This window comes from Aptenodytes patagonicus, chromosome 1 (assembly GCF_965638725.1).
Source record: "Aptenodytes patagonicus chromosome 1, bAptPat1.pri.cur, whole genome shotgun sequence".
Taxonomy (NCBI): domain Eukaryota; kingdom Metazoa; phylum Chordata; class Aves; order Sphenisciformes; family Spheniscidae; genus Aptenodytes; species Aptenodytes patagonicus.
This window is the reverse complement of record NC_134949.1, coordinates 58189389-58211628: the sequence shown is the minus strand read 5'-3', so window position 1 is coordinate 58211628 and position 22240 is coordinate 58189389. Positions and strand designations below refer to the sequence as shown.

Sequence of the window (22240 nt, the reverse complement as noted above, 5' to 3'; positions counted from 1 at the left end):
GGGGACATTGGCAGGGAGAGAGCAGTGAAGATATGGTGTGCAGGACACCTGTGAAGGGGTTAAAAACCTCGGGGGAATGACATGATTCTTTCAGGACCACAGAGCAGGCAAGGACAGCTCACTGAGATTAAGTCATGCTTCTAAGTTTGGCTGTTGCTGGTCTTGTTGCGGTGCCACTTCGCCTCCTGCAAGGAAGTTGTGCTGGGGAGTTGGTGGAGAGTGAGAGAAAAGGGCAACAAGACAGAGAGAGATCAGGTGATGTCTCTGCCTGTCCCGTCCCAGACCTCGCAGGCACGTTGCAGTAACAGCGTGCTTTTCTGCCAGCCCAACGAAGCCGAGGCATGCACGTGGCTCTGAGCTTCCTGCCACCGGGGAATGAAATCCATTTAAGAACATATATATATATATATTTATATATGTATGTATAAATACACATACACACACACACGCACGCACACGTATATATATATATATATACACACACATATACACGCGCACACATACAGAGCAAATTTTAAAAATAATCTGAGTCCAAGCCTGGAAAGTTGAATTCTCCACCAGCATGTGCAAAGATGGCTCCCCTTGGCAGGGGCCGGGGGCGTGGAGACGATTCTGCCGCTGTCTGCTCCTTCCCCAGGATCCAAACACCTTCCAGTCAGCACCAGGAGCAGGAGGGGAGAGGGAGGGGGGGAATGCATTTGGCTTCTTTGTTTTGTTTGTGGGTTTTTTTTTGTTCTGTTCCCCGAGATGTTGTATATCTTAGTGGTTTTGGTTTTTCTTTTTTAAAATAAAATATACACACGCACATTAAAAATATATATCTGTCCAGTTAGGGCGATAAAAGTCCTTAGTGCATTTTCCACCGTCGGTCGCTGCTCGCAATCTGAGATATGCCTGTTTTCAAAACGTAGGTCCAGTGCAAGTGTTGATCTCAGCCAGGCCCCCCAGCCTCACCAGAAACATGAGGGGAAGGGAGAATATTCCCCTTCCGCCCTCTGTCCATTTGTTTTTCTCCTCCTCTCGGAAGAAATTGGACCCACTTTCCTTTTCACATTTTCCATCCTATCCTCTGGAGCAGGGAAGGCATTGTCCTGTCCTCATCGCATGTTGTGGCTGTCAGGGTTCATGGTTTTATTTGTACTTTGTTCTTTTCTCATATATATATATATAGGTCATGTTTGTCCTTTTTTTGTGTGTGTAAAACTTTAAAATTATGCTAATAAATGAAAGAAGGGAGAGGCTTTGGTGGGAGAAGGTCCACTGATGGAAAGGGAAGCACCAATTGCCGTCTGAATCAGACGTCGAGGCAGATGGACAAAGAGGAAAAGTTATCACTCCAAGGACCCCATGGGGGCAATACAGCAAATATATTAAATAAACCTGGAAGTGAAACAAAAACAGACACAGCATTAGAATATGTAACCCTCTGCCCCTGCAACTCCCCTCCTCTCCCATTTTCTCCTCTGGAAATGTTTGTGTCGAAGTGCCAGATCAGAAGCCCAGGAGGGCTTTTGGCCTTCTCTATTTTTTGCCCTGGACAGCTTGAGCCAGAGCTGAGATTTGCATGGGTTTGCATCATTTCTACCCTGGGAACCTCGGGCTGGCCAGGAGGATCCAGGGATAATCAGAGCCCTCATAGTGCTAAGCGTGGGAATACCAATCCCAAGACACCGCCTGGCGCCCATCGTCCCCATCTCCTGAAACACCACGTGATGGAAGCCCTTCGTCCCCCTCTCCCGAGGCGAGGGGAAGTGAATGTGAAGTGAGCGGCCCAGGCTCGTTCAAGGGGCCGCGGCACAGCTGGAACTGCTGAGTCACAGGCCAGGGCTTTCCCTGTTAGGCAGTGCCGCCTCTCTCTAAATTCAGGCCCCCAGGTCTGCGCCCTGGCTACTCTTTCTTTTCTGCACCTTTCCCTCCCTCATGAGGAACCAGGGCTTATCTCCTTTCCCTTGTACCAGTGAAATTCTTCTGATGATGAGGGAATTACTCCTGTTTACACAAGTCAGAGAGAGAAGAATCAGACCCTGGGCTGACAAAGTCCAGATCTCTTGCCAGAGATTCCTGTTCTCCTTTCCCCTGGTATGACCTTTCTTATGCACACAGGCTTCCCGCTAGGAGAGAGATGAACCAAAAGTGTTGCTCTCTTCAGTCTTTCTGCCAACTCAACTAATGAAATAAAAGGAAAAGGGATCCCCAGAGCAACATTAATTCTCTGCTTGCAATGGAGAATCAATAAAGAAAGGAGAACAAGAGTTGCTCCACAGAAGAGATGAATTACATGGACCCCGAGGGGATTTAGGTGTAGAGAGAAGTCGGGCTCACTCTCTGCCTGTAAGGGAGGCAGAGAAAGGGGAGGGCAGGGCCCGAGAGCGAGCATGGTTGCACCATTATCCTTCCACCTCTGCAAAGAGCCATAAAGCCATAAATAGGATGCACGCATTGGGTCCCAGCCTAGTCCTTCCCCCTCCTTCAACCCCGGTTTTATCACACCCAGGCCCTGCAGTAGCCCCACGCTGAATGAGCGGCGGGTGCTGTGGGAAGTGTCCGAGGTGCTCGGGCAGAAGCGTGTCCTGGGAGAGCATTTCTCTCGACTGGAAAAGCAGGTTGCTGTTACCTGCCTTGTGCTCGCTCTCTCCCCTGCCAGCACTTCTATGCTATGAGGATTTCTTTCAGCACTTTCTTATCGTTGACATGCTTGTACTTCTTATGTTTCCTCTTCTGCGCCGGTGGCCGGCGTACTCGCTGCCTCTGTGAGACAGCGGCTGTGGTGAACGACGATGACAAGCCTGCCAAAACAGAGGGGAGAGTGTCTGTACAGCGAGGGGCAGCTGGGTCATGTTGAAATATGTTTCCCCACACACTATCAACAAAGAGGTCTGCAACAGGAGGGCCACAAGGCCTCCTTCTTCTGTTCTTCTGTCCCTCTTCCTCTGTTCTCCACAGTCTCTGCTATCTCCCTTTCCCCACGATGCCCTTCCCCTCACCTCTCACCTTCCCCTCCTTCACTTCCCTTAGTTCCAGCCCCTTGCTGGCAGGCAGACATCCTGGGAAAGGTCCCTCGGCTGGTATAAACCAGCAAAGGCCCATGGGATTCACTGGAGCTAAGCAGATTGAAACCAGCGGAGGGCTCTTTCCTCTCCCCAGTCTCTCTTCTCACGCCTCCCTCTGCTCTACTAATGACAAGATCCTTACGTCTCTGTTCACGTGGCCCTGGCCGGCTGTTCCTGGGGGGCTGACGGGTCACTGCTTCACACCGACACTGCACATGGTCCTCCAAAGGCACAACGACTTTTTTGAATTTTGGCTTCCTCTGGACAAATTCGATCTTGTTCACCTATTTGGAAGAGGGAGGCAAGCAAAAGATGAATACAGCTGTAGCTCCCACTCTGTAAAAATAATCAGTGTCGGTATGCTTCAGTACTGGCTTTCTTCCTAAAGGGTCAGAAGGCAGTTTATAGAGCACGGTTCAAATTCGGGGGTGGTGCGTATGGGAGCTAATTCTGCACACACCAGCAGAGCAGACCTAGACCAGGCAAGTTTGTATGTGACTGGTTGTTTCCCCCGTTTCTAACTATTGCCGCTGCTTAAGCAGGATGACTGGTTGATCACAGACAGAGACATGGGACGTGCAGAACACGCTAGCCTGTTTCTGACAGCTGTGATGGCAGAGACCTGGGTGCCACCAGAATTAATTCCCACAGGATCCTACAGGAAGGGCAAAAGGAGAAAAACTCTGACCCGATGCAAGCAAACACAGCTTCACCAGCTCTGCTGAGGCCTGTCTGAATTTGTCTCAAGCTCTTTAATAACTCTCAGGGCAGAAGCCCTCAGCTCTGTGTTTCACGGGAAAGGCGGTACTCTGGAAATTCCCTCGGACTCTCCACCAGTGCTGACTCAGAGGGAAGACTCACTGTTCCACATCCCACCACAGGGCACGAGCTTTCTAGGGGGTCCTCCCACTCCAGGAGCGGCTGGGCCTGACCCCACTCAGCTTATCTAACAAGACCGCGGTCCCTGAAGTGCTCCGCAAGCTATAAATACTTGCTCTGCCGCGTGTCTGGGATTGAATTCCTCTAAACCCACTGCCCCCAGCAGCATCCCTCAGCCAGCGCTGAAGCAGCCAGGCTGTTTATCTTTCCTTGAAAGCCCACTCCACACGCTTCAGACCACACGCTGCTTGCTAGACAAACACTTCCAGCCAAACAATAGAGAGACCTCTGTCCTCAAAGAAACCATTTCCAGGTCACTTTTTCAGGCTGGCTTTTGACCTCTCACTTGTTTTTTCCACAAAAACAACTCCTGCTCCCCCCCCATTTTTCCCTCATTCCGGCTGGCTTTTCTGAGAAAGGAATTTCCTGATGAAAAGGGCTGTGTGAATACAACCTCTCCCAGCCAACCTCTGCCGCCTGCCTGGGGGAGTCTCTTATGGCTCAGGCGGAGGATTAGTATGGGATGAGTATTATTTTTAAACAAGCTGTCTGGGAGGAAGCTGTGAGGAGATCACTGTTAGCTGTGAGGAGGGCAGGATCAGAGCAAGAGGTTAGCCGTCAGGTGTCTGCTTGCTGCTGGAGCGGGTCAGGAGGTAACCATGGGGCTGAGAAAGAGGAGAAACTGTGTCTTGGGAAGAAGCTGCAGGAGCAGCAGGGGGGATGGAGACTGACACTGCAAGCCCTCCTCTTTTTGCATCAAAACCAGTTCCCGCAATGAAACTGTTCTGTTTCTTCTGCTCTAACACAGCAGACAAGGCCACCTCGAGCCCCAGAAATAGCCACGGCGTGGAGCTGCAGCTGGGGACAGTGCCCTGTAGCTCTGCTATGGTGACAGTCCCCAGCTGCTGGACAGCACCAGCCCTCCCAGCAGCTGGCACGGACGTCACCCCACGCCAGGGGCTGCAGCGCTGCGTGGCTAATGCAGAAGATGTGACTGCAGAGGGGGTGCGAGGAAACAGTCAGCTGTGTGAGCCTTGTACCTGAGACCTGCTGTCTCAGGTTTGGTTTGGTTTTGGAGAGTAGGGATGGAGGTGGGCTGTGGGAGGAGGGAGCAGTGGGAGGCGTCTCCCTTACCTGGACGTGCCGGACGCGAATCTGCGTGGGGCGACACTGCACGTTGCGGTTGTTGCAACACCCGGAGCAGCGCTGCACCTCCACGCAGGGCGGCCACACCACAAAGTTGGCATTGGTGCTGTCCACCATATTGCGGGAGATTTCAAAGACCACCGCCCGCGTCTTGCACTCTGCGAGGACAGCTGGCTCTGCTGCTGCCAGAGCATCTACAGAGGGCCAAGAGAAGAAGGGGGGATGAAATGGGCTTTGCAGCTGTTACCAACCTGCTGCAGCCACCTCTACCAGAAGAGAAAGACCCCACACGGTTCTCACGCACACACACGTGTTCTTTCTCCTTCTCCCACCCCTCCAGCTCCCTCCCTGGACAGAGTCGTGCCTGTGGAGGAGGCCCCAGTAAAATGATGCTTCTCACTGCAGCAGCAGTCCTAGGCGGAAGATGACACTTCTTTAGAGCAAATCAGCACCAGCGGGATTTAAAGCAGAGCAGCTTGCAGAGCTCCAGACTCCCTCTCCTGCCGTCCTGGGGTGTAACACCCAGCTCCTACGTGAGGCCCAGACCCTCCTTCTCATCTGTCTACACATCCATGTGCACTATAAGCTCTACCCCCACACGTGTATCTCAGACATGCATCTGCACCCACCCATAGCTGCTCAGGTGAGTGCCCCAACAATCACAAGGTGCAACACCCCCGACTCACCTAGGCTTCGTCGCTCTCGAGACAGGGCCATGGGGTTTTGACCAGTCTGAGTTGTATTCAGGTCCAGGCTCGAGCTATCCTCCTCTGCAAAGGGAAAGACATGACCTAATAGCACCAGGTAGAGGCAGGAGAAGACGGCAGGCACTTGTGCTCTGCTCACCAAGCAAAGTGCAGAGATGTGGGATAAGCCATGGCCCCAGTACGTCACACTAGGTGTAAATCCACCAGCAAGGTCATGGCTGTGCTGGGGCACGGAGACTCTAGGTTTGCTCTTTGCTCAGGCTAGGCAGTTCAAAGCAACAAGCCTATTGTTAAAGAGGGGTCCCAGCCAGGTCTGGGAGAGGAAAACTCCAGCTCAAGAAGGACAAGGCCTACAGCAGGGCTTTCTGGTATCAGAGAGGAGTAGCAGAGGGATCCAGACCAGCTGGCTGAGACCAGGATACGGCAAGGAGGATCAAAGACCAGATGGGACCAGCAGAAAGTTTGGTATATAACACTGTGGTGCCTTGCTGGGATGGCTTGGGACTGAGAGAGTCAGGGTGTGAGGAGGCAGGCGAAGGGGATGATGGGTGGGAGGTGGGGTGCCTGCTTTCTCTCTCCCAACCCACCGCAGCCACTCTAGGTTAGAGTCAGTTTTAAGACCGAAGAACAGAAAAATAAAGTTAAAATCACTTTTGCCCTATACTACTCTAAGGTAAGCTGCAGGATCTGGAGGTAGTTCAGTCAGCGATGGGAGAGGAAGGCAGATAGCATTCAGGCCAGCCCTGAGCAGTTCCCTCCCACCCCACTGCTTTTTCCCATAGGAAGCGCTGAATAGAGAAATGCCCATAATCCCCATGGAGCACTCCAACACGCAGCCCCTCCTGAGCTCCGGACAATGGCCGCGCTCGGAGATAGCTCCCACCCAGCCACAGCTCTTTCCTTCTCTGACCTGCTTTAGCAGCTGAAGGAAGCTGAATGGACGTCAGCATCAAGGGAGCAATTTTCTTAAAGGGAATTTGGGGCCAGTGGAAGATCTCTGTTTATCAGATGTGCGGTGGAGCAGACTTCCCATACCTATCATGTCCCGTCCCTCTTCCTCAGTCCTGCCCTAGTGCAGCCCTCTTATAAGGGGGAGCAGGGACTTTGCTCTCCACTCAGCTCTGAAGCAATTGCTGAAGGATTTGGGATGGGTGCACAGAGGCTGTATTCACAAGGCAGGAATGGTGCCTGAGCAGTCAACATCTACCCGTGAGGTGGACAGACAGACACCCTGTAAAGCAGCTGGAGAGGCGTGATCAATTCTAGGACACCATTCATCTCGCTCTGAGGCAGACACCCAAAATGAGATTTGGTGGATCATGCTCTAGAAGGGCATGTAGGTTTCCGGGGGGCTACAAAGGGTGTCTGGATGACTGGCTTAGATGGTCATGCCTGCTTTGCGGGCAGCTGCAGTTAAGGTCTACAGTAGCATCTAAGGTCAGGAGAGCAGTATCTCAGCTCATCTGTGTCCTGGAGCTGCCTAATCCTGGCTCCCTGTGCAGTCAGTGGAGGGCAGCAGCTGTGACACATACATGGCAGCACAGGGAATAGCCCCAGCTGCTTTGGGATTATTTTGCTAATACACTTATTTGCTAATACACTAATTCCACACAGGGCAAGCAAATGGTGATGCCCCTTGGTCACTACCTGGGAGCAGATGAGAGCCACAGGGTGCAACAAAGAGACAGCTTCACAGCACCATTTTCTGTTTCCCTGACCAGCCTTTCCCATCTGGGACCTGAAGTGAAACCAGTGACCCAAAGCTCTGCAGCCTTCTCCCATACCCCTGGGCTTTTCAAGCCAACAAGAGAAGCCCATTTTATTTCTTGATCGTGAGGGCAGTTAGTAACTGCGATAGAGATGTATCTGTTCCTTAGACACCGGGACATGACAGACTGCACGCATCTTCTCAGCCGCTCCTTCCCCACCCCTCCATCCTGCACCGTCTGGCATTTTATCAAATGAGGGTGGGGGCTGCCTTTTGTGCAGAGGTTGAGTTGATGAGAGAGAGGGGGAAAAAAAATAGCAACAACTGTTGACTTGAAACAAATCTATTGAAAACTGGGTCCCTCCCTCCCCTAGGTTGTCCTACACCCTGGGTCAGCCCTGAAGATGGTTGGGGTGGGGGGACCAGCCTGGGACAATCCAGTACAGCTAATTTTGGAAGTTGCCCCATTGTGTGGCTCGTGGATGAGGAGGAGGGAACTGGTGAGGGCAGGGAGCAGCCGTGGCGGTGGTGGGGAGCCTCGTCGCCTCTTTCTAAGGCAAACAATAGCTGAACGCAGCTGGTGCCCTCCCCCTCGCTTTCCCCCCCCTGCCCCTCCAGGGCCGTTTTGAAAGGCAGCGGGAATGCTTTTGAGACTGCGCCAGTGGTTGGACTGGCATAGGAAACAAAAGCAGGAAATTCTGTTCCCCCGTAGATAGTGTCTCGGCAAGGATTACAAAGCTCCAAACAGACAAAACACGAGAGAGAAGGCGAGCTGGGGGGGCCGGGGGACGACGGGCGGGAGCAGGGTTAGAATAGAAAGGAATTTGCTCAGAAGAGACCGTTTATAAATAAATTCCTGGGCCAGCCCAGCCGCCGTGGCGCGTGCTCCAATTCCCACACGTGCCGACCCCTCCACGCTTCGCCACTCCTGCCGCTCGCTGCACTCAGCCCTGGCCAAGTGACCCTGAGGCACTGCAGCCCCCAGAGCTCTTGTCTACAGGCAGGAGGTGAAGCAATGCTACCCTGACTTAGCCCCTGTCCTGTGTCTCACCCACAGACGTGCTCTGCCACTCTCATCCTAAGAGCCTCTGGGAGCCCGTGGCCTTTTGTGGATGCTAAACCTGAGAACCCACTCAGCCCTTTCCTGCTTTATCACCCTATTTCCACCTCCCATTTCTCCACCTCCTAAACTGATCCTTGGCCAAATCAAGCCCTGCTGCCTGTGCATCCCCCAGGGCGAAAAGTGCTGACCTCAGTTCCTTGCACTCACCTTGCCCATCTCCTATCATTTTTGGAAGCCAGTGTCCCTCGATAGACCAGGCAGTTAGGAGATATAAAAAGGCATCTAGTTGCCTAACTCCCACAGGTTTCAGGGGGGCTAGGTGTGTAAATAGCCAGGTCCTGGCTCCTGAACGGTTCCTATATTTATAGCGAGGTCTGTTGACAGTGTGCCTGCTGGAAAACAGAATATCCCCTCCCTCCCCCACAAAGAGTTAAGAAAAAGTAGAGGAGTGTTTGGTGAAGAGGAGATTTACCTACGGAGTCTATCCGCAGGGCACGCTGGAGGTCGCTGATGGAGCGCACTGAGCTGCCACCCAAAATCTCATAAATGTCTTCGGGTATGGGGTCCCCCTGCCAGATGACAAAAAGAAAAGAAGGGGAGAAACAAGCGTTAGAGAGGTGATCTGCAAATAGACTGCATCACAGAGCAGGAGTGGGGGGAGTCGAAGGAGCACGGAGGAGGCACAACAGAACCAGTGACACGCAAAGACATGATGGCATGAGCTTAAAACCTGAGCAAAAGCGAGAGAGCCCCTCTTGCTGCCTCTCACAAAGCAGTCAGGAGACTGAAAAAGCCAAAAAAATGCCCGGGCTGCGCAGCAGAGCCCCGAACGCTATGCAAGCAGCCAGCAAGCCTTCCTTCTCCGGTGCTGTATGACTTCTCCAGGTGGCCTCTCATTCCTGCCGCCTGCAGTAAAGGCGTTTTAACAGACTTCCCTTACGCTATCAGATAAAACCTTCCCAATATTTCCCTCTGTTATGAAACTCCCTCATGGGCTTTGTCAGATATCGTGTGTATGTGCGTGTGCGTGCGCGTGTGTTTTCAAACCACAGCGGCCCAATAATATACAACATTTGCATACTGTTTAAAAAAAAAAAAAGGTGGGGGTTGGAGAGGAAGATTGACCTTCGCAGCTGAGGCTGCTCCAGCATAAGCCCGTGGTGAAACCACAAACGCTGCAGGGAGGACATGAAAGGCTGTTCGAGGCAGTGGGCTGAGGAGCTGATTTGGATGAAGAAACACATGGGAGTTTGGATGTCATTGCATGCCAGTGCCAAAAAACCTTAAGTAAGCACGTTTATAGACATCAGACGATGGGCCAAATTCAGGGTTTGTGTGGGCAGGTGCAATGCCATCAATCTCTTGGGAATTTTACTCTGGCACCAGGCTTGAATGGGCCTCAGTGACAGCACTTAACAAGACTACAAAGGAGCGGTGTGGGAAAGCAAGCACTGATTAAAACATACTTCCGAAAGACTAGAAAAAGGGACAGAGGAAAGTACTAGCCAAAGTGTTTGCTTAGCTCCTAGCTCTCTTCATTCAGGGCTACTCATGCGGAAAAGCTGCTCTTTCGGCCAGATGCTGGATGCCGTCTGAGCCACAGCCCTACACATGCCCCTGTAACTGAGAGGAGAACTTGGCTCATGTGCTTGTGAAACGCAGGGATTTTCGTGTGGGTTTTTATGGGCAGTTGGTGGCATGTGTGTGGTCCTTCCAGTGTACAGCTATTCCTTCCCTGCCTGCGTTCAGTGCAGAACATTTCCCTTCCACTTGGAGTCGAGGAAAAACGCCATGCGGGTGGTTAAACGTTGGCTTTTAAACCTTGAGGGCTTTAGCCCAAACCTGCAAGCCACTTTTGCATGGCTGCTTGAGCCTGGCACCCTTCCACATGTGCCTGCCCCTTGGCCACCCTCCCTTCGCCTCTGCTAACAGGGCAACAGGAGTGCTCCCTCCTCAGCCCTGCTAGCCCATCCTCTAATACTATAACTTAAATTAGGATGCAGTGGCTTGTAGGCTGCTGCAGCCCAAGTCACGGGGCAGAAACCTCCTGGGATAGCTGCAGAGCAGACAAAACTAGCATCTTAAACCTCCGCAGCCAGATCCACCAGAGAGCTCGAGTCAGATGGAGCCTCTCTGCCCCGCTCCGTCCCTGTCACCGTCACATCTCACCACAGATCTGGCTGTCCGCCTGCAGCGAAAAGCAGATTTTGCATCCCCAGGCATTACTTCCTCAGTCTCTAAGGGAGAGGGAAGCGGCATCAGTGATGAATGCACAGCGAGAGAGAGACTTGTATAATTCAGGGATCACTGAATAGCTGCGAAATGAAGATGCCTTCTGACAACTCCTGCTGTGTGAGGAAGAGTGGGACCAACAGCCCAGTGCTGGAGAGGCTCTGCAGCACTTCCCTGCTTTGCGCCACACACGTTTACTGGAAAAGGGATCATTTGCAATTCCCAGTACTTGCAGCCAGAGCTCAGCACTGGGCAGTGAAATTGCAGGCTTTTTAATGTTTGCACCTGTCAGCCAAATGCATTTGTGTATGAATGCTGCTGTGCACGGATGCCCCTGGTCCTTCCTGACACTTAATATACGTAGGAAATGGAACTTTATTTTAAACTCCGGCACTCGCTGGGGGAGAGTGTGGGCAGGTGTTACGAGACTCGGTGACTTTGGAGGCGAGCTGGGAGGTGTCACCTTTCTAACTGAGCAGGGGGAACAGATATGAATCAGGGATTGCAAATGCAGGCCCTCAGGAGCCAGATTGCTGGGGACTGCCTGTAGGAATAAGCTCCACTCCCTGCTCACAGCAGCAGTTTTAGGTGCCAATTTTTTCTTGTTGCAGATACTATCAGCGTGGCCACGGCGTATCACCAGCCCACATGGCTCATAATCCTGTCCTCCTCCCCGGAGTTTGTGGGGCAGCTCTGCCAGTGACAACCACAAGCCTGTGAAGCTCCTTACTTTCCTCTAGCGCCGCAGAACCGTGTCTGAGGCTCACCGAAGAGCAGCTATGCAGACCTGCACTGCACAGCTTGTCCTTGCTCCCTTTGGGGTCTGTGATTGGGAACAGCCATGCCTCTGGCCCCCCATCCCAGCCCTACGCCTGGGAGGCTCTGAGATTGGGGCACTGCACACACCCAGGCTTGGGGCACTTGGTGGGGATGGGACACAGGGAAACAGAGGTCCATCGGCCACCTCCACCTGATCCCACGGGGTCAGAAGGTGGAGGAGCATTGCAGGAGGTGGGATCCCCAACAGACCAGCCCAAGCAGCTGGTGCTTTTCCTGCTTAGCAGCTCCTCTGGAGTTATTTGTCTAACACAGGTTAACAATCTCCTTTTTTAACTGTGCGGCAGATCAAAAAAGACTTTTGTCTCAATGGACTCCTTGGCTGGCTGTCAAGTGCCCCAAGGCCTGGCTTCGTATTCCTGCGAGGCCCTGAATTCCTAGAAGAAAGTAAGTTTGTTCTTCCCTCCCTCCCTCTGCCCCCAGTGCCTGGCTCTCCCCTGAACCGCAGGGGCACCCCCCACTCTGCCAGTCCCCTGGCAGGGACGTCCCCTCCCCTTCTCCCGGCTGCTGGTGCTGTGGCTCACAGCACACCTGACACAAGGCAGCAGAGCACCTGGGCAGGGGCACTGCCTGCCTCGCAGCCGCTCTGCGCTGCGGCTGTGACGCCGGGGCCTCTCGGCGCGTCAGCTTTGCCTCCCTCCTCCCAGACGTCAGCAGCACTGTTTGGCCACTGCAAACCGATGCACGTGCAGCAATGCCCTGCAAACAGGACATTCTCCCATCCCCGCTCTCCACACACGCGCTCTCCCAAAATCAGCCTCCTCCCTAACCCCACCACCCCCTGCCTCTGGAGCTTTCTGCCAACATATGCTTTTAAGCACAAGGGATGCTGAAAGGTCCCCTTGCGATCAGCTGCTGCCGAGATGGCGCAGGGAATATGCAGGGCTGTGCTCCAGTCCTCCCTCCGGCTATTCACAGGCAAGGGTTTCAGAGTCTTGCCCGAAGGTGTGTCTCTCTTGGTAGCGCAGCAGATACAGAGGAGGAGGGAGCAAAGATTGTGCAACTGGCAGGGAAGGCAGACCCTCAGGGCTCAAACAAACCAGCCAAAGATACTCCCAAGGTGACTACTCCTCCAGTCCTCTTCTTTGAGGTGGTGTGTCTACACACCCACATGTGACTATACATGGACAGAAGGGTAGCAGCAGCACCAGCCCAGGGCAGGGAAGCACCCAGCTATCTGCTCCTCTGCCCAGGAGAGGAGGACTTTCCCGAGAACCTCCACATTGACTGCAGCAGGGCATCTTGGCAGCAGGGTCTCGACTGATCAGCCAGGCAAAAAAACCCAAACAAACAACATTTTTTAATTCCCTCTGAAGCTGACGTGAGGACCCCGAGGGGAGACTCCACCACACTCCCTGGCAGAGAGCAAGACCGGCAGCACCTGCCACCAGCCCGCTGAACCCCAGAGGCTCTTGCTCCCCTGGCACAAGACTTCCACCCTTCCAGCACCACTCCTGGCTACAGGCGGACCCTGACATCCGCCTGCGGGAGGACCACGTTTCCCTCTCCCCACAGCAGGCACAACCTAAAAGAATCAAACTTAACGTTTGATCTAGCCCACGTTCCTAAAATACAGCCAGACCTACCCACCCTTTTCCAATTTCAAGGGGGACTCCACTGCTCCACCCTGCTCCTCCACGCTCCCCCCACACCTCCCCTGCGAGGGCTGGAGGCATTTCCACCCCCGGGGCCGGTTGTGTACCGGCAGCACTGGAAACAGCGCAGGAACCACTGTCATTCTCTCCTGCTGCTGCGCATCAGCTGATGGTGAGAGGGAGGCAGGGACGACTCGCCTGGCTTCTTCCACAAGCTCACCCCAGACATGTCATCCACCTCGGCTTCCACTGCTTTGTCCTTGTCACAGCCTCATGCTAGGAAGACTCGGGAAGAGCCCCAGAGCCTTGCACCAGGAAGATGCAATGGGGACCTGGGCCGAGGTTATAAGCAAGCGCCCAGCCGCACCCCATTCCTCAGGAATTCCAGAAAGCCCTGCCAGTGGGGCTTCACCCCAGCACAACCACGCCAGGCTCAGCCCATCTCTGTAAATGTTGCAAGGCAACTATTACAGCCCGCGGGGCAAATGCAAATCGGTTTAGCATCCTCGCTTCCCAACTGGCAAATACCTTCCCGCTGAGGCTCGTACTCCCTCCTGGAAGAGCTCCAGGGCCCCTCCAGCTCCAGATGGGTGTGACAGAAGAGGGAGAGGGACTTAGGAGGCTCCATGTCCCGGCTCAGGCCTCTGTTGATCAGAGGGAGCTACTGTTCCCCGTGCACTTTCTCCAGCAGGGCTGGGGAGGAGGTGCAAGCCCCATTCAGAGAATGACTATGGTTCAGCAGCCTGGTAGGAGTCATGTTGTATGCGCCTGGTGCAGAGGTGCAACACCTGCCCTCAAAGTAGATGTGGGGACTGGCTGCAGGCAGAAGCATCTACCCAAGCAGAAACCTTCTTGGTTTCTCATATTCTCATAAAATGATGAATGTCATGATTCCTCCCAAGAAACCTAGACCCAGAATTCCCAAGATCTAACCCTACTAGGGTGTCATAGAGCTGTGCAGTCTTTTAATGTGATTACAGCACAGAATAACACCCCCCTGCGATCAGACACTTCCATCTTCATCCTTCCCCAGCACCAACCATAGCTGATGTTTCACGTTGCATGGGAGAAAGAGATCTGAGCCACCCACAGAGGAAATACCATCCTCTGCCCAAAACAACCATAACCACTGGGCAGCCCACAGCTCTAACTGCTTCCCTTTGTGGCTCGGGCAAGGGCAAAATGGGCCCATAAGAAGGTGATGCGATGCTTTGCACGCAACCCCTTCCCTGCCACCCACAAGAGGAGCTGCCTAAAAAGGAGGAAGGAAGAGAAAGAAATGATGCAAAGGGAGGAAAGTTTTGGTGGAAGGATATTTCCTGCCCCTGACAACCCCCAAGCTGCAGACACAACTCATGGGTAGAGTCATTTTGGATAGAGCTGAACTGGAAACCGAGCGCTGTGGGTAAATGTTAGGGGCTTTCTGACCCCCTCAATCTGCACGTGATCAGATGATGAAACATGGCCGCAGAGGTCAAAGGATTTGGGGGCCAGGGGCTCCTCTTCCTCAATCATGGCTCAGCGGTAAAAGAGGCTTTGATTTCCGTGTGGGGATACCAGAGGGCTGGTGTATGTTCTATGTTCAAATCTACCACCTGGCCCCCACCCTGGCTTGCTCCTGAGCAGAGCGTGCAGGAAGGCTGCAGGAGAAGATGCTTGTGTGACCATGCAAGCACAGCAGAGACATTCATCTCCTGCCTCTTCCCACGGCCCCAGCTAGACACACACCTTACTGAATAACCGTGCCACCTCCGTGTCAGTGTCTCTAGCCACGCTGTCCCCTTCCTTGCCCCTTTCAAAGCCCCCCCCCCCCCCCCCTTTCTCCATCGGCCCCTTGGCGATGCCAGGTTGGGTTTCATGCTGTGCATTATTCTGGAGGTGGCAACCAGGCCTCGGTCCCTGCCTCACACACGCCTCCACAATGCCAAAATAACCCGAGGGGGTGAGAGGCTTGGCGGAACCACCGGCTGGCACCGCGCCCCGGGGTGACAGCCGCTGGGCCAGGGCAGGAGGCTGTGGGCTCCCTGGGGCTCCCCAGCAGCACCCCTGCTCCTGCATCAACCAGGGACCGCTTCAGCCTGGTCTCCCCTTCCCCTCCAGCCTGGCACTGACTCCAGCCTGGGACATAAACGGGGGGGGGGGGTGGTTTATTTCCACGCGAAGCCTCCCCGGCGGGGCCCGTCCTGAGGGGAGGCGACCCCTCCTGAGGGGGGGCAGCCCCCGCCGCGAGGCGGGAAACCGGCCGCAACGGTCGCTCCCCCTCAGGGCCGGGGGCGGCTGGCTCTGCCCGCCATTAGCGCGCCCGCGCCCCTGCGGAGCCCTTCCCTCAGAAAGGGGCAGGAAAGCCGCCGCCCGCCCCGTGCTCCTCGCTCCCGCCGTGCAGCTCCACTCCCCCCCCAGCCACCCCCGGGCTTCACCCCGCCGCACCTGCGGGGCGGGAGGCGCCGCCGCCGCCGGCGGTCTCCCCCCGCCTCCGGGGCTCGCAGCTCGGCAGCACCGCCCGCTGCCGGCGACGGAAACTCACCTCCAGGCGGGCCAGGGGCAGGGAGAGGATGAACGCGAAGACCACGCCGAAATTCATCCCGACTTCAGGCCCCGCCGGCTGCGGGCACATGGACGGCGAGCCCCGGGAGGGAAGCGCTTCCCGCAGAGAGCCCCGCGGCCGCCCGGCCTCAGGCATCGAGGGCGCCGCGCGTTCCCATTTCCCCTCCGAGCCGGGCTACTGGTGAGAGAGTTGCAGGAGCCCTTGGAAGAGGAGGTGGTGGTGATGGTGGTGGTGGTGAGGGGAGGCAAAAGTAATTCTCGGTGACTCGCCTGCCTCTGTGCTATCTCATAAGCCCAGTGGAAAAAAAATGCAGTCCCTCGAAATTATACGCATCCAGGGTCTGCGTCCCCCTCGCCACAAGGGATGTTTCAGTATTGCCTTCTGCTAGGTGGTCCACATGCTATTTTCCTCTTGATTTTCTTCCTTTTTAAAATATATATATGTAAAAGATTTTACGTACAGATAACAACGACTCAATGTTCTTAGAAAAAGATGCACAAAATAATAATTAAAAAAAAAACTTTTCCAAAGTTTGGTATGAAATCCAAAAACACAGTCTTCTTCCTTAAGGTGTCATTTTCTTAAAATACTCCTTTTCTTCTTTACGCCTGCTTGCTTTTTAGCAAAAAGTTGCTACTGCACATTGAATTTCTTCCCCTTACATTAGATTCTGGCTTGGGCGCCTTCTCGTTCAAAGTGTTGGCGGTTTGCTTGGAGGTGAGGTTTGCTTTGGGTTTGGAGACAGGTGAGAGCAAATGTTTTCGCTCTGGGTTGCGTGTGTGTGCGTGCGTGCGTGCGCTGAGCCTTGACAAGCCTCAGAGCAGAGCCACTACTGCCTCCCGCTCTCTGTTGCAACAAGAAAGAAAAAAGAAAAAAAAACACAGAAAAGGTAAAATTGAAGGGGAGGCGAGCAAGACGATGGGTCTTTATTTCAGTCTGCGAGCTGCAAGAGAGACTAAACTGGCACTCGGGGCTGCTCCTTTTATAAAGGAGAGGAGATGGGTGGAGCATAACTTGCCATCCTCCTCTTGGCTGGGTATCAAGGCGAAAAATCTAGTGAGGGAGTAGCAGTCCATTGCTGACAAAATAAAAAGTGTGTTAATTTAAATGATAAATTAATTAAAAATGACTAATGCTGTAATAACCCGTATAATGTGGCTTTAATATCATGTGTGGAATGGGGACAGAAATTCCTTCCTCCTCAGCAAGAGATAAGAGAAGGAGCTCCCGGCACGGTAGTTTGTTATTATTTTGGCCCCGGGTTCTCGCTGTTGCAGTCTGGAGCTCATTTCTCCAAGCTCCACTCGCCTTCTTCCCTGCCCTGCTACACCACTAGGTCCAGGGAGAGAGGCAGCTTTAATATCTTACATCTCTTTGTGTGCAGGAAAAAAAAAAAGCCAGAGAAATTTAAACATTGCTACAAGACAATCTGGTGTTGCTCGTGGCATCGGGAGGTATTTTGCTGCATGATTATCTCCACGATGTAATAAACATCTGAAGGGAAATTAAGCAAGCAGATATTTGCGGGGGGGGAGGCAGGGGGAGGGGAAGGCTGCTAACAGGTGACTTCAAGAAAGAGTCATATCCTATTGAAAAAACACCCGTACGCACGCCCTCTCATGTACGTACGAGCGATCTCCCAGTGCAGAGTTGCACACTCGCGAAGCACACTCCAGGCACGACCAGGAGGGGTTTCTGCACCATCTTTGTGCAGGCTCGTATCCACCGATACATTCCTGCACCGTCATGCACCGCAGGCACTCGGCAGGCGTTCGCTCTGAATCCCAAGCATCTTCCCTGCTTTTTCTATGCTACGCACACACTTCTATTTGAGCTGCTCACATGCACAGCTACGTGCAAATTTTGTCTCATTCACACGTCCCTGGGCATCCATGTGTTCTCCTTCACTCTCCCCCTCTCTCTTCCTTTCTCACATACATACACCCACAGGCATACCAGTGGCCTCATCTCACAGCATCACACATGCTCCCTTAGACTATCTAGGTGCCTGCGAGTCTTATGCAGCCAACCCTCTCTAAAACACACGGTCTCGCACCAGCACTCACGTATGCACCATCCAAAGCATCCGGGTACGAGGTGCAGCTACCAGAAGTGAGCAGCAGGCAGCCCACCAAATGCTCCTCTGTAGTAGGCATCTGACAACACCTCCCAGCTTGGCTAACTACACCCCCGACCCTGACCTTGGTCTCACGGATGTGGATGTTAGTCAGGAAGCACAGGGACACAGGGAGGACTGGGGGTCCTCCATAGCTTTCTTAAAATAGCATAGCTCCTCTGCTCCTCCCATCACAGAGACAGGTAGCTCAAACACAAAATGAAAGGTCCTATGGTAGGGCAGTGTGTCAAATGCTCTTGGGTCGCAAGGGATCACTGCGCTTCACCCCGACCCAAAAGAAGAGGGGGCAGATTTCCCCACAGGTGGAGAGTTCGTCAGAACCATGCCAGCTCCAAAGCCTGGGCCACCTGAGGTGCATGAGTGCAGAGATAAGGAGTGTCCTGGGAGTCCCTCAAACCAAGTCTGAAGTGGCTTGGTCCCAGTTTTGGAGCTCAAGTGGGAGGAAGTGGAAATGCAATACATACCTTCGCCTGCTTCCACTGCCAGAGACCTTAACAGGACTTTTTACCTTAGATGCTCCAGCCATGCTAGCCCTGTCCCACCCCAAATTCCTCAGGACGCTCTTAGAATTCCCCTCATTCTCCATCCTGGCCCGCCAGCAGCGTACCAGTCATTTCACATGATGACAATTTGGCTGCAACCCCCTGGCAGGGTGGAGCTACTACCCTAATGTCTACCTGGGCACTGAAACTCATTCTGAAATCTGTAGGAGGCTCCAAAAAAAGGTTTTAAAAGGGCCTGGGTCCATCTCACCTCACTCCAGATGGCACCGGCCAAAGGAATGCCATAGCCCTGGGCTCCTTGGCGGTCAGTGGGGGGAAAGCCGAGGATTTAGGATGGCTAAACCAGCTTCTGGAAGTCCTTCTATCTGTGTAGAGGGAGCTGAGGGCAGCTAGGTCCCGAATGTCCATGACCCCATTATGTGTTTAAAGTTCATAAGGGGTAAATGGAGGCTCAGGTGCCCTTTGAGGATCTCTGCCCTCGAATAACCTGTCATGGCTTCACCACCTTCACGCCACCTTGTTCAAGCTATGTAGGGGGTCCCCCACGCCGTAGTGGCTGCCTGGCCGGGACAGAACAGCCTGTGTGTGGGAGGGTTGATTAAACTCCTCAGCAGGGAGAGATATCACCGCCGGAGCGGAGAAGGACTCAGCAGTAAGCTAGCAGGTACTGCTGCAAATTTCTTGCTCAGTAGCAACAAGAGCTGCTGCAGGGCCTGGTTTTGGGGGGGCTATGTGTGGGGTGGTTTTTTTTTTTTTAATATCCGGCTACATTACATGCGAGCTGGGATAGAAATAGAGTTATTTATTTTCATGTGGTTGATGCTGGGTAGTTTTTAGAAGCTCGACATCAGAAACAAAAAGCTAATCCCTGTTGAACCTCCAGACGGCAAGGAAGAGGATGTTTGGAATTTGACTAATCATCTACCTATGACCCTGCCTGGAAATAGAGCAAAATGATATTCAAGCTGCTCAGCCTTCAGTTGCTTTTCCTTACTCTTTCTGCTTTTAAGACAGGGACAGATTTTTCTTTAGTGACGTCTTTAGACTCCCTAAAGGCTGGGCCAGTCTCATTGGTGTTGAGTTCAACAGGGGCGCGTGCACTTAAAACTGCTGTGCCTTGAGCCAGGCGGGTGCTCCTTTGATTCTCTTGCTTTTGTGAAATTAGCTTGTCATTTATCCCATGAACCCCTAAATCTAATGGGGACGACTCTATCTTCCCCTCACCTGGCCTGTGGGGTGGGTGTGGAGGCCTGCGGGGTTATCGGTGTCCAGATGTCACAGGACAAGAGTTTGAAACCACCATTGTATATGGTGGGAAGATATTTTGAGGCTACATGAAGCGGCTGGACCGTAAAAATGTCCTGTTAGAGCATCACGACTTGACAAGGTCCGGTTGCAACTGTGTTAGCTGGCAATGGCCCCGCAGACAAACCACAACAAAAACAGAGATTTCATAAGAGCCTGTAGCAGGGCTTCTTATTAAAACACTTTCACCACCACTACAGCTTTCTAACCTGCGAACAGCTGAACTCATCTCCTCGGTTATTTTCTTACCACTAGCGAGGAGGGCAACACGTGTCCGAGGACAATAGGCAGTTCCTTGCTGCAGGGCTGCTCTCCCCTCATCTCATGTCAGTGGAAAAAATTATCTACTAGCCACCATCCACAGAGGCACGATGTGAGGGGTGATATCTTCTTTTTTTTGTTTGTTTTTACTTTTTTTTAGAGGGGGGACAGAATTGTGAAACAGCAGGAAGAAAAACAGGGCTTACAATGGAAAGCAAGACTCAGTCTGAACAGCTGAGATGTCTCAGCCTCTCCATGATGAGTCCTATTTTGAAAAACAATCAATGGAAAGAAATTAGGAGGTGTTGACAGCCAACGTGTAGTCAGCCCGCCCACTCAAGGTATCTAACCTAGGTGTTGCTCCCACTCTGGTCTCTAAGTTCAGGAGAATGATGAGCAATCCTTACGCCTACTCCGCGGGGCTGTCGCAGCCGTCAATGGAGGGGAGCAGCCGTGACACTAAAATGAAGCACCTAGAGTAAGTTTTATGCCTAGTTTACACCAGAAGGCCTGGTCGGTGGGTGCATCGGTTTTACGCCAGATCGCCCGGTTGTATGAGGTTTAGCCCAACCCAAGCGATCAGAACAGAGTCGTCGTACGTAGCTTACGCTGCTGTTTACACCATTTGCCCCAGAGGCTGCCGCCGTGGGAGCTGCTCCGACTGCCTAACAACTGAGTTCGGTCTATCAGAGGAAGAAAGGAGGAAAGGAGAAGAGAGACCAAAGGAAGGAGACAGAGACAGGCAGGGAGCCTGGTGTTTATATTCGCTGCTGGAGAAAGGCAGAGCCTCGGGGTGCCCAGGGCTTGCATAATTCACCTTCTTGCCCCTGGCACTGGCAGGGAAAATGCTTTCCAAGGATGCGTAAAGCCCTCACAGAGCAACTGGCTCCAGGGGAAAGGGAAGATGTCACCCGGCGAGCAGACATTCGATAGGACCTGCCAGGCTTCCTCCGGGAAACCCCCTCTGCCTGTCTCTCCCTGGCGGAGGGATTCCTCTAGCCCCTCACCACCTCCTTCATCTCACCCATTCCTGGCAGAAACCTGGCAGAGAAGAGAGGATGAGGAAGGAGGACGAGCGCACAGAAGTGCACAGGGCAGAGCATAGCCCCTGACAACGGCAGAGAGGGAGAGGGCTCATGCTGGCCGCAGCTTGCTGCCCCGTGCTTTGGGGTGAAGGAGAAGGCAAAGGAATTTCACATCTCTGCGGATGTGCAGCTCGAGCAGGATTCAGAGAGAGAAGGCAAAGCTGGGGGGACTGATTTCCCAGCGCTTTCCCGTGTGCATACACGTTCCTACGCCAGGTGGAGAGGAGGGGATGCAGCCTTCCCTACTCACGCTACCATATATTTCTTCCCCCTCCCCAACCCCCAAGTTTAGGGTAGAAGGGAACAATTTCCTTACTCTGGCAACCATCCATTATGTCTATGGATCTGCTCCCCACCCCATTCCCCCTCTCTTTCCTGTTTTGATGAAAGGAAAAAATGTTCTGCTTTCCTTCTTTATTTTTCCAGACTGGTGAATAGCACTCGAAAGGAATTTCTCTCCCTCCCCCCTTCCCCTCTCCCAGTATAATAAATATATACGTATGTGTGCGTGTGAATACACCACACATCGCAGGTCATCTGTTGTTTTTCAAGAGGCATATACTATTTTTGTTTCCAAATTGATTAGGTGGGCAGCGGTCCCCCTTTCCACTGACACCACCCCAAACACCGCTTCCCCTGCCCTCGGCCTCTGCCACTCACCGTCTCCCCATCCTTTGCCCCTGGGTCTGCAGCGAGTGGCGGTGGTGGTGGCAGCAGCGAGAAGGAAGCTTGCTGAGCTGGAGTAAAAATAGCCCAGCAGTTACTCAGCTCAGAACGTAACATGACTCATGATGTGAAATGAAGATGAGGGTCGAAAACCAAAAGCAAGCAGCTCTCCCTCCCCCCCACCTGCTATCGCTGCTCACATCGCAGAGCAAAACCCACTCTAAATACTGCTTGCCGGGGGTCAGGGCATCGGCCAAGGCGGAAAGCCCCGTGTGCACTACCCGTGAGAGCTAGTCCTCCCGCCCGCGCCGATTCGGTTGCGCTGACACCAGCGGCGGGCGGATTTGGTGACGCTGCGCCCAACCCTCAGCTCATTTACCTCCTGTAAGCTGCGGGCCCCGAGCAAAACTGGCATCCCATTGATACAACTGGATGAAACACCCTGCAGCACCCTTGTGCTGGCGTAGCCAGCAGCTGGTTTGCAACAGCACAAATGCAGCCGGGCATCCCGGTTTGCCTGC

General features: G+C 53.4%; 1 protein-coding gene across 3 annotated transcripts; it reads right to left on the bottom strand.

Moving 5' to 3' along the window:
- Positions 1–395: 395 nt before the first annotated feature.
- PDGFB (platelet derived growth factor subunit B) lies at positions 396–21870 on the bottom strand. Of its 3 annotated transcripts, XM_076337564.1 has the most exons (8): positions 21714–21870; positions 15742–16608; positions 9026–9122; positions 5762–5845; positions 5064–5269; positions 3193–3334; positions 2615–2786; positions 396–1380 (listed from the first exon to the last, which is right to left on the bottom strand). In XM_076337564.1, exons 2-7 carry the CDS (start codon positions 15895–15897, stop codon positions 2650–2652), a joined length of 822 nt encoding a protein of 273 aa, XP_076193679.1. In that variant the 5' UTR covers positions 15898–16608; positions 21714–21870; the 3' UTR covers positions 396–1380; positions 2615–2649. The 3 variants fall into 3 exon arrangements, with proteins under 3 accessions (XP_076193679.1, XP_076193672.1, XP_076193684.1); XM_076337557.1 differs by lacking the exon at positions 21714–21870 and having other exon boundaries at positions 15742–16697; XM_076337569.1 differs by lacking the exon at positions 21714–21870 and having other exon boundaries at positions 2619–2786; positions 15742–16697.
- Between the last annotated feature and the right edge of the window lie 370 nt (positions 21871–22240).

Coding starts and splice junctions, on each gene's coding strand:
- PDGFB (XM_076337564.1), bottom strand. CDS start 15,897: ATGCCTGAGGCCGGGCGGCCGCGGGGCTCTCTGCGGGAAGCGCTTCCC. Junction 9,123..15,741: donor TGCCCCTGGCCCGCCTGGAG/GTGAGTTTCCGT, acceptor GTCATCTGGCAG/GGGGACCCCATACCCGAAGA. Junction 5,270..5,761: donor TCGAGAGCGACGAAGCCTAG/GTGAGTCGGGGG, acceptor GGCCCTCTGTAG/ATGCTCTGGCAGCAGCAGAG.